The following is a 12,400-nucleotide window of genomic DNA, read 5'->3' as shown; positions in this document are numbered from 1 at the left end:
CATTTGATAAGGGACTCTCTCTTTTGAATTTTCCTTGGAGTTAGTTATTTTTATGCCCCACCTACGATAGTAGAGGGGCATTATCTTTTTTGATCTGTGCCTCGGTTTGTCTGTGCGTCCGTTCGCTTCAGGTTAAAGTTTTTGGTCAAGGTAGTTTTGGTCTGTGCCTCCGTTCGTTCGTCCGTCCCTCCGTGCGTCCGTTCGCTTCATGTTAAGTTTTTGGTCAAGGTAGTTTTTGAAGAAGTTGAAGTCCAATCAACTTGAAACTTAGTATACATGTTCCCCATGATATGATCTTTCTAATTTTAATGCCAAATTATAGTTTTGACCCCAATTTCATGGTCCATTAAACATAGAAAATGATAGTGCAAAGTTCAGCTTAAAGTTTTTTGTCAAGGTAGTTTTTGTTGAAGTTCAAGTTACATCAACTTGAAACTTAGTACACATGTTCCCTATGATATGATCTTTCTAATTTTAATTCCAAATTAAAGTTTTGACCCCAATTTCATGGTCCAATGAACATAGAAAATGATAGTATTAGTGGGGCATCCGTGTACTATGGACACATTCTTGTTTTTTTTTCACCTTCTACACACCTTGAGTTTGACACAAGGTTGGGTTAGAACTAAACTGTATGGCACAAGAAAAAGTACACTTCTATCACTCACTTTAATAAGAGTAGAAAGTTACTTACCATGTTTAACATACATGTAACTGTGCCATGTGAAGAGCAGGATTCTTTTCTCCCTACAAGTGGAACCAAGAGGTTTTTTTCTTTCGTTTGTGTAATTGTTTTTGTCATGGTTTTGTTGCTTTCTCCTTGAGTTATGAATTCTCATTGTCATTTTATTATCATCTGCCTCATTATAAATAAGTTAATTTGCTTTATGGAATGAAATGTTACCTAATTTGAACATGATATTTGGTTTGCATTTGTTAAAGTAATATCACATCACTTTTCCATGGAAATTTATTTGGACACTCCCAATAATTCATTGCAAAATTTCCAATACAAAAAGAAGTGGAAGATACAAAGGGAAATATCAACTCTGAATTTATGTAGGGACTGAAAAACTCATGGCAAAAATCGAATAAGACAAAAATAGTCAAGTATTTTATCATCTGATCTTAAGAGATGGATGCATGCTTGACATGAAGTGGTAAATAAAATATAGATGCAGGAGGAGAACATGTTGATGTGATATTAACATGAAACCTGCTTTGTACTTGACAGACAGGGGCCAGCTGAAGGACGCCTCCGGGTGCGGGAATTTGGCGCTACATTGAAGACCTGTTGGTGACCTTCTGCTGTTGTTTTTTCTATGGTCGGGTTGTTGTCTCTTTGGCACATTCCCCATTTCCATTGTCAATTTTATTACTGACCGTTGTTTATGATGTTACATGTAGGTAACATGATAACAGTCTGCAGTCTTTCGAAAATACATTGAAACTTAATTCTGACTCCGGGCAGACCATTCTTTGCTTTCACTCGTAAATGTTGCCTGCTTTACAGAGAATCAGCAAAAACCAATTTGAAAGTTAGTTAAAACGCTGTGATATCTAACTACGATTTACTGCACTTGGATACCTACGATGCTGTTTCAATCTAAAATGAAGAAATTAGTTTCTATGCTAGTCATTTTTGAGGTCACAATTATTTAGAATCTGGCTATCAAAACCAAACCTTCAGAACTGTAAACTGTCAAAAGGCAGATTTTTAGGATAGGCTTATGATAATTTTATGATAATTATGCTAATAATTACATCATTTAGATTACACCAATACAAATGTACTGACTACCTGGCGGATGCTACCAAAGCAGATGAAGCCTACCTTCAGGCAATTGCCCAATTGGTGACATTGGGCTGTAATCTTTTTTTTGGTCGGGTAGCTGCCTCTTTGACACATTTCCTGTTTCCGATCTCTATTCTATTTATTAATAATTTTGTGACTGAGCCCAAGCATTGCCATACTTTGAGGTATGATTTTTTTTACTTCATTTATATTTCAAAAACAATATATGATACAATTTTCTTGCACTCTACATGTGCTCAGATACAATTGGGACCAACGGTTTGGAAGGTCTGAAGGTCTTAGTTCGATTTGTTTGAGGAATTTTCAATCTGGACTCTATATACAATTGACTAATTGAAACAAAGTATCAAGTTATCAATAAAAATGTTTGGCACATTTATTTTAAAGCTTCCATCCACTAAAACTACATCTGGCAGCTGTGTCGCTTCGCAATCGCTGACATCCTCTTGCTCTGACAGCAACTGCATCCCCTGTCGATACTTGTTTAACTACAGTCGTGGAAATTGCGTTGTTCTCGTTTTGTAAAGAATCGGGATAAGAAAGTCCAATAACTATACCGTTGACAGCAAGTTCAGTTTGACAAAGGGTACCCAGTACATCGATTGTCCAAGTGAAAACGTAGAAACCTGACGAAGGGACAATAAATGTGCCCGTAAATTTATTATAACCATTGCCTTCATTAGTTACTTCGGTGTCGAATTGTATAGTTTGGTGTACTCCTAGGGAATACATATCACTGGAAGCATACACATGAAATGCAATGACAGAATCTGCTGCTCGTTTTGCTGAAAGAATTCAAATAAATAAATGATCATAAATAAGAAATGAAAAAAAATTATACATACTTATTTTAGATTTGTGACATTTTTTATCGTGGAATATGACACTAATAACAACTTATATCTCTATTATCCGAAAGCCGGTCGGGCCTGAGAAATAATGTGTCCAACCATTTTGTTCCTGATCGCAATACGTTTTCGTCTATAACGTTTATCATCATTTTCTAAATTTTACTTACTTTTGCACACGTTTTTAACTGACTTTTTTATTTTGTCATTTCTCTTTTGAACCCAGCGCTGCTGATGAGTCTTTTTTTATTAGACGAAACAATTAAGCCTTTGCGCGTATTACATTATAAGTCTGGTACTCGAAGAGCGTTTATTCTCCATGTAAGGTTTAAATTAAAAAAAAGACTAAAAATTAACTTGAGAAAAGTTAGACACATTGATGCCTTCAAAACATATGTTATAGTAAACCTCCATTCATGGAACACCATCACTGGCTAACCAATTTCATTTTACAATGTTGTTTTTATGCGTCCATTTACGTCACTTCTTCATTTTCCATCGAATATATTCGATTAACTTATAGTAATGTACCACCAATTTTCCCAGCAACCATTGACATAACATTCGCATGATTTTTAGGCAGTTAAGTTGCCTTATGCGAGCACCCTAGATTTGAGTTCTACCCAATAAATGCTGATTTACGTGCCATTGTTATTATCTAGCAAGATATTATGTTATTTATAACTAATTGGACAGTTAAACCTTAAATGATCGTCGAATCACCCAAACGTTTTGAAGTTGCACATAGGAAGTAGAGCACATTAGGAATCCTTATGTAGTGTATTATCCCCTGAGCTTTTGAGTCTGAGATGTCAAAGAACAAATGTATGAAATATTTAATCGCTGAAAATCTGTAAAGACAAGTAGTTTAGATTTCCGAAATGACGAAAGTCATAGGAATGTTGTTTGTCATCAATACGTAGTCAACTACGCAGCAGTCTATTAAAATAAGTTCAACTGTTCATGCTGTTGGCGTCAACTTTAGATTAGAAGACGAAATTATCGTATATTTTCAATTTGGAGGATGGGGTTCAAATTAGCGGTGGTCCAAGGTCTGCGACCTTCCACTTTTGCAGTAGGACTTTCGACTTGGTAACTAGCTACGCCCGACATGCCCGACGGAGAATTAGAAAAAAAAACACTTTGCAAACATTTTTACCAAAGTCTCCAAACGATCTCAAAACTTATTTTCATCATTATTATTCATGACAGCGATGTTCATTTTGTTCAACAGATAGCTTTACACAGAAATTGCCAACAAATAATGTGTAAATTCGAGTAAAATCGTATCTGACAAAAACACCATTGAAAACAAAATGGATGCCGTGAGAATCAATTACAATATCGGATTCGATTCCGGAAGCGGATAAGGATAATTCCGGGTTTTGGCGATCAACTAAAAAAACTGGTGACAAAATACATCTATGCAAGGTAAATAAATATAAACACTAGAATTGGAAACCAAAAGATATATGTAAAAGAAAGACAAAGCAGAAAATATTTGGTACAGAACTCAAAATTACTTTTTGACAAATTTTAATGTCAAAATCCAATACAATGTGGCAGCTTGGAACAGTATAACTAAAATATATATATGTTCCTGGTGACAGTATAAATGTTGGTAATTCATGCTAGGCTTTTAAATGGTAAACATTTTACTGCAATTTCAATGGGTATTTTTTTTTCTCGATTTTGATGGGTCAGTTAAAATAGCTGGAAGTTTCTTACTTTATTTCACAAATAGTGCAACTAGATTATATGATACCTGAATGTAAGCAAATCATATGATATATATGTGAAGTCCATTTGGCCACGCTACCCCCTCCTGTTTGATAACTTTGAAACGGATGAGATTCCCACCCTGAACCATATACATTCATGTATGGGTCTATATTACTAATCAAATAAAATATAGGGAAAGTCCCTAGGGTCACCCCACCCCTTCTGTTCTAGAACTTGGAATCAGTCGAGATCCCTACCCCTAAACCAGATTTATTCATGTATGGGACAATATAACTAATCAAATGAAATACAGGGGGAGTCCCTGGGGTCACCCCACCCCTTCCTGTTTGAGAATTTGAAAAGTATCGAGATCCCTACCCTTAAACCATATATATTCATGTATGGTACAATATAACAAATCAAATGAATTATAGGGGGAGTCCCTGGGGTCACTGTACACCCTCCTGTTTGAGAATTTGGAAACAGTCGAGATCCTCACCCCTTTACTATATATACTCATGTATGGAACTATATAACAAATCAAATGAAATATAGGGGGAGTCCCTGCGGTCACCCCACCCCTCCTGTTTGAGAACTTGAAATCAGTTGAGATCCCAACCTCTGAATTAAATGAAATATAGGGGGAGTCCCTACGGTCATCCCACCCTCCTGTTTGAGAACTTGGAAACAATCGAGATCCCCTCCTTTAAATTAAAACTTATATATTCATGTATGGGACAACAGAAATAATCAAATGAAATATAGAGAGAGTCCTTAGAGTCACCCAATCCCCTCCTGTTTGATAACTTGGAAACAGATGAGATCCACCCCTCAACCATATATATTCATGTATTAGACAATACAACAAATAAAATGAAATATAGGGGAAGTCACTGGGGTCACCCTACCCCCTACTGTTTGAAAACTTGATAGCGGTTGAGATCCCCACCCCTAAACCATATATATTTATGTATGGGACAATATAAAAAATCAAATGAAATATAGGGATAGTCCCTAGGGTAACCCACCCCCTCTTGCATGTGTGTGTTTTGAGAACTTGTAAAAGATTGAGATACCAACTCCTAAACCATATTCATTCCTGTTTGTCATTTCAAAAAGATTGAATGACATAGGCGTCACATATGCATATCACTTTACTAGACCTAACCAATGTGTACTAGACTATGCCCAATGTCATGCGACCTTGGGAATGAATAATTATGCTGGATTTGTTAGGGAGACACCGTCACAGCATTATGTTACAATTATTTCTTGTCTATTATAAAACTTATTGATGGAAACAAATGAATAGGTTTAAAGAATTTACTTAATTATATTTTGAATTATTTCTGGTCCTATAAAAAGTTTCCTTTTAATATGGTTCATTTTAAAGAAAACATATCCTTCAAGCCCAATAATGTTTGACCAGCTGTTTTATAATTACTTGTCATTCTATTTTAAGCTTAGACATCATGGACTTGGGGTGAAGGTGGGGGTTATTTACATTTACTATGGGCAGGTCAGTCAGACCTCACCTTTGATCCTTGTAGTAGTAAACATTTGTCTGATTTGTGTCTCATAACTTTTGTACTGTAGAACACAAACTCTGTTTTCTTTCCAGGGAAGCAAGTTCATTCCTACTTTTACGAGCTCGTACTAAAGTTAACTTAAACTACCAACAGTCAGCTTATACCAACGTTAACTATCAACTACAAGAACTGCAATCATTGCGAACTTGTACCACTGCAGACTCCTGACCATGAAAAAAAATTATTTGATATATGCGTTGCGTTTGAAAACCTTGATAAAATATGAATTATTTGCCTTAATGATTAATGCATTAAATGAACATAAATGTAAAATATATGAAGTTTAATGTTCTTCTAAATTAAAAAAAAAAAACAAATTGAAGCAACATTGCCACATTTTTCATAATTATGTTTGCCTTGGTTTTTGGTTAACTGCCTATACAGCGTTTACATTGCTTTGATTTTATATATGGTGGATCAGCTTGTGTACTCCGAATTGTTTCTATTCTACTTGTGTTCAGTCCCAAATATCATTAACCTACTACTTGTGCTTCCCCATAAACTGACCTAATCACAAACTAATACATGTAAATAAGCAAAAAGTTTTGAAGTCAATAGACCATGACTGAGGGGTCAGGGCCAAATAATTTCCTTGGAAATGAGATGTGCCAATGCTTATACAACTGCATACCAAATATGATTGACCTACCACTTGTGGTTCACCATAAACTAGACCTAATCACAAACTAATACATTGTTGACGCCGCCGCCGGAAACAGCATACCTATGTCTCGCTTTATGTTTCCGTCAAGGCGAGACAAAAGAATCAAAATCACAAACATACTGACCTCCGATGAAATTCAAAACGGAAAGTCCCTAATCAAAAGGCAAAATCAAAAGCCAAAACACAGCAAACGAATGGATAACAACTGTCATATTTCTGACTAGGTAGAAACATTTTAATATATAGAAAACGATGTGTGAACAAAACAAAAAGATATAAGAGGTAAACCTATCAAAAATAGGGGAAAGTAAGAGGTGAAAATGAGGATGAAGGTTTACAGAATAGAGGATAATTGGCAAAAAATATGAAAAATACAGAAAAAAGACCCAAAGAGTAAGGTATACAATTATAATGATGAGGTCTAAAAATTAACAAATAATGGGCAAACAGTAAAATGAATAGCGTGAAATGGCATAAAAAATTATAGAATGTAGAAATGGAGGACCTCCATCCTGACCACCAGAGGTGTGTCACAAGTATAATTTGAAACGTTTACACTTCCAGAGTTCAGCCTTTGTATATAACGGGTTAAAAATGCCTGCATCAAGTCAGAAATATGACAGTTGTAATCCATTCATTTGAAGTGTTTCACCCTTTTACTTTTGCCATTTACTTAAATTCTCTTCCGTTTTGAATTTTCCACTGAGTTTTAAACGTCATTTTACTTTTTACAATATCTAGTTATCTAATATGTACTTGTTGTCTTCTGTTGACCGTTGGTTATTGTGGTAACGGTTGTACGTTAGGTCACGGTCTGTTGATTGATGATTTGTGGTTGTACCTATCGTCTTGTTTTGTCATAAAAGAAAAAAAATATGTGAAGTTGTACAGTTTATACAAAGTAAAAGTAATGTTTTATGTTAGCATATCAACCACTATGTTATACAATTATTGCCTTTGTATGAGGTCGATACAATGATATATTGACCTGAAAGAAGTATATTGACCGAGAAGTCGATATACTTCTTTGGGTCGATATATTCTGTATTAACCTCATAAATAAGCTATAATTGTTTTATTATAAATTTCTGACCATATTTGTATCAAAATCGTCATTGCTCTATTGCTCTTCAACTTTGTATTGTTTGGCTTTATAACTATGTTAATATGAGCGTCACTGATGAGTCTTATTTAGACGAAACGCGCGTCTGGCGTACTAAATTATCATCCGGGTACTTTTAATAACTATTGCCTTTGTTGGAATTTTATAGATAACATATTGTCTATAGATATTTACAACATACTAGTTGTTATTTCATTCACTTTTTTTTTCTTTTTTTCTTTTTTTTTTTTTTACATCTTATGTATTTGAAGATTTGTTTACTTCAAATACTCAATCATAGATATTTGTTTATAAAACTTTTAACAATATCATGAAAGTCATAACATGACTTCGAAAACATAGTTTAACATGTGATTATCCCTGAACGAATCAAATTAGTTAAAATATACGAATTAATAATATTTATTAATACAATTTAGGAAATCTATTATATTGAAATTTAGGGGTACTTACCGTGCATTCTTCGTTCATTCTCATTTGCAGTGGTATAGTTTTCAAAACTTTTCTTAAACACAATGAGTTCATCTAGAGCGTTTTTATGTTCTGTTAGTTCGTCTACAAACTTGGTCACAATCCTCCTCAGAATTTGATTTTCATTGCGTAATACCTGAATCTCTTTGCTACATAGTTCAGTAACCACAGCTGAAACAAGAGACAGTATAATTAAGTAAAACATGTTTTTGCTAATTTACGTGGCAAGTCTTTAAATAAATGTTTTCGTTAACGTATGCAGCCCGACATTTCGTTCTAGTCTTTAACTGCGCTTATCATAGATTACAATTTGTATTATTATTCTAATTTGATATAAAGGTAACATCGGTGCAAAATAGTATATTTCTTTCTTGACCAATGTCACAATTGACTTTTATCCATTATGAATTTTATCCTTTCTGCTAATAAATCGATAGAAACTGAAAGAATAATCAATTACAGCTTGGCATTAAGAAATCTGACGTTCTTAATTTTAGGTGTCAGAAAATGATATAGAAATATAAGGAGGAATAATAAAAAAAAGTACAACAGTGATTATGTTTTTAGGATAATCGAGAATGTGACCTACCGAATTATACTATTTACCGGATTTGTAATCACATAAGCAACACGACGGGTGCCACATGTGGAGCAGGATCTGCTTACCCTTCCGGAGCACCTGAGATCACCCCTAGTTTTTGGTGGGGTTCGTGTTGTTTATTCTTTAGTTTTCTATGTTGTGTCATGTGTACTATTATTTTTCTGTTTGTCTTTTTAATTTTTAGCCATGGCGTTGTCAGTTTGTGTTAGATTTATGAGTTTGACTGTCCCTTTGGTAACTTTCGTCCCTCTTTTATCGGATATGCATTTACTCCTTTGGTCTCTTGTGGAGAGTTAGTTGTCTCATTGTCAATTATACCACATCTTTATTTGTTTTCTAGATATAAAGCACTTGTTTGAATAGTAAAAGATCTGATTAAAATGCTACAAAACATTAATTTAAGACGAAGACAACTTGTTGTTAAGGCAACTATGTTATCAGTTGAGCCTGTCACAAATGTTTTTTTTTATTAGATTGTTATCAGAAATAGTGAAATCACCAAAATACCAAACTCCAAGGAAAATTTAAAACAAAAAGTTTAATAAATGGCAACATCAAAGCTTAAATTAAACATCAAAACAATGGAAAACAACTGTCTTATTCATGACGTGGTACATGTATTCACATGACGTTTTAAGGAGACCATGTTATCAAATGAGAACGACAGGAATGAACTTAGTTATACGCAATGCTTACGTGTAACACACTATGTTTTAAAATTACTTTTTTCATGACAGTTTTTTTTATCACGTCTATGTAAAACCTATAATAAATACCTTCAAGTTAATCAATAATGTCATAAAAACTCATCTAAGACAACAGGCATATAATTTGTACACCAGGCGAGAGTTTTGTCTATTTAAGAGTAATGAATGACGCTCAAAATAAAAAGGTTTAAACGGACAAATCAAGTACGTAAATAAACTCATCATGGATACCAGGATTAAGTTTTGTATTTACGCTAGACGCGTGTTACGTCTACAAGGACTCAACAGTTACGCTTGAATTCAAAAAAGTTTAAAAGGTCAAATAAATTACAAAGTTAGTTGTAAAGCAATGAGGATAAATTTCTAAAAGTTTTGCCAAATACAACTAAGAAAATCTATTCCTATATAAGACTTCACAACAAACGACAACGAACATATCATAAAAATCCTGCAGGCTTTGAACAGGCACATATTGAAAGTCGCAGGGTAAACAAGTGACTAAGAGCTCAACACTCTCCTTACAGTCGTGTTACAACATTTAATAAGAACACACTGCAAAAAGCAATTGGAACGTTTTTAACAGATCCAAAGAAAAGTTAGCCTGAACTCAAATTATCCAAAAACATAAGAAACAAAGTATTGATTTATATGATTGTACATTCTAGTAAATGCAAACATCTATGATCGTAAATTTTTGCTGTTGTCTTGTTTTTATCTGTTTGTTAGTTGTCTCTGTGCTTAATGGAGACATGCAAAGACAAGCCTTTGCCAAATATTTTTTTGTTTGTTATACTGTTACATTACTGCCCAGGTTAGGGAAGAGTAAAGCGCCCACACACATGTTTTACACCGCCACATTCTTTATGTGCCTGCTCCAATTTTGGAGCAATCTGTAAATCATTGGTGTTCACTGATTGCACAAAATTAAGACGTGTTTTTTCTTGCTCCAAATGTTTTACATTTGTCATACTGATTACAGTTATAGCTTATTTCCCGGTATACAGTATTGATTATGTTCATTGATTACCTTGTTTTGCTAAAGTTTATATAATTTGTTCTCTGATGGATAGTTATCTTTATTAACAATCATATCAATTCCTTCTTTCTATATTGAAATATTTAAACATCGGGAGAAGAACGTAATGTTTTTTTATATTTAATTTTTTTTATTATTTTTGTTTTTAAACACCCACGGAACAAAATACTTTCCATACGCAGTATTTAAGTACATTTGAGACTTTTATGTATTACGATACCTTTTATCATGAACTGACAAAAAAAAATTCTTTTGAAACCATGGATGTGAAAGTACCTGCTAAATTTATCTCATGTCACCATTTTGCCTGAATGATTTGGAACTCTTTGTTCCTTAATGATTTCTAAATTTATCAACGTTCAATTTCGTAAAGGTTTAGTATGTATCTCATCAGTACCTGACTACCGAGCTAATGATACCCTCGGGGACTTTAGACTCCCCCGCAGCGGAAGAACCCAGTGCCTAAATAACTAGTGCGACCGGCGCGATTTCCTGTTTAATATTGTTGTCGAAAAAAAACCCTATTCTAAGTTTAATTTTCTTCTTGATGTAATATAGATTTTTATCAATAGAATGACATCAAAGATGTACCTTTGCATATGATATTTTTTAAAGGGGCACTATCTACGAGATATATATAAAAACATCAAAAATATTATATTCTTTTGATCAATTATTAATGAAAGTGAAATAGGAAAATAATTCGCTTTAAGCAGCCAGTACGGGTTAATTTTGTCAAAATAAGCAAGAAACATTGGTAATGTATTATTCACTTGCAAGTGAATAATTCGACCGCATTAAATCCGTATTCATGTGAACTTAAATTTAACCCCTTAGCGAGTGATGGATAACACGTGAATTGTGTGTGTATAATTGTTTTAATGAAAAGAAGGTCAACATTGAAAGTTAAACAAAGGTAAATCATTTAACTGATTCATTCAAACCACAAAAACTCATTCTTATACAAGTAAAAACGATGATTAACATATATTTTTAATCTATAAAATAAAGATAAACAGACATGCAATACACGAGTTCGCTTTTCTATTTCTATTTATGTTTATATGACTTATATAGTCATCGGAAGTATTCGGAGGTCAACTCGATAATTATTTAGATGACGTCAGGACTAAAAAAACACACGAAACGAAGCTACATATTCTCGACACTATGCCATGTAAATTGCTTATTTTATACTTTTAATGATTTGGATAAAGGTTTAACATTATTATTAATCAAATACTAGAATTTACGTCAAATCGATGACCATGAATTTGACAGCTGGTGCCCCTTTAAAACAAAAAGAAAAACCGATAACTTTAGAAACATTTAGAAATATAAATGGAAATATTTATGGAAAGTCCAAAGAAATATATAATGAAACCTACCTGAGACCGCTTAAACGGGGGTGAGACCACCTGGTCTTATAATGTCAATAAAATTCAACTAAATCATATATTTATCAGTATTATGGCATACTTCATTTAACACTGCACATTTTACATGCATACTTTTTGTAGTGTTTGTACTCGAAGGAGCATATGTTTCATATTTTCCAAATCATATACAACAAACGTCATCTGAATAGCAAAATATTTTTTTTCGAATACAGTCTTTGCAAAATTTTCTCAATCTTGTAAAAAATGGATGTTAAAACTAATTGCGCTACATTCTCTGGTTTTGCCAGGTTTGTAGGTTTTAACAGTAAACTTAAAGTATGTGATCTTTTTACATGTTTTAGAGAATGTAGTGCTTAAATCATTGCAGGCCTTCACTTATTACGTGAGAAAAACCGCCAGTTTGATGAACTATATATTGATATA

The 12,400-nt window shown here is 33.6% G+C and overlaps 1 protein-coding gene across 1 annotated transcript; it reads right to left on the bottom strand.

Moving 5' to 3' along the window:
* Window positions 1–2,197: 2,197 nt before the first annotated feature.
* LOC139494427 (complement C1q-like protein 2) lies at window positions 2,198–10,509 on the bottom strand. The gene is made up of 3 exons (XM_071282590.1): window positions 10,377–10,509; window positions 8,216–8,404; window positions 2,198–2,601 (listed from the first exon to the last, which is right to left on the bottom strand). Exons 1-3 carry the CDS (start codon window positions 10,507–10,509, stop codon window positions 2,198–2,200), a joined length of 726 nt encoding a protein of 241 aa, XP_071138691.1.
* Window positions 10,510–12,400: the final 1,891 nt, after the last annotated feature.

This window comes from Mytilus edulis, chromosome 11, assembly GCF_963676685.1.
Source record: "Mytilus edulis chromosome 11, xbMytEdul2.2, whole genome shotgun sequence".
NCBI lineage: Eukaryota > Metazoa > Mollusca > Bivalvia > Mytilida > Mytilidae > Mytilus > Mytilus edulis.
The sequence above is the reverse complement of the archived record's forward strand: the minus strand, read 5'-3'. Positions and strand labels throughout refer to the sequence as shown.

Bases quoted from the DNA above. Each gene is read 5' to 3' on its own strand.
- LOC139494427 (XM_071282590.1), bottom strand. From the start codon at position 10,509: ATGACAAATGTAAAACATTTGGAGCAAGAAAAAACACGTCTTAATTTT. The intron at 8,405-10,376 runs GTGGGCGCTTTA...CTCTTGTTTCAG, and splicing joins TGGCGGTGTAAAACATGTGT to CTGTGGTTACTGAACTATGT. The intron at 2,602-8,215 runs GTAAGTACCCCT...GAATTCTTTCAG, and splicing joins GAATGAACGAAGAATGCACG to CAAAACGAGCAGCAGATTCT.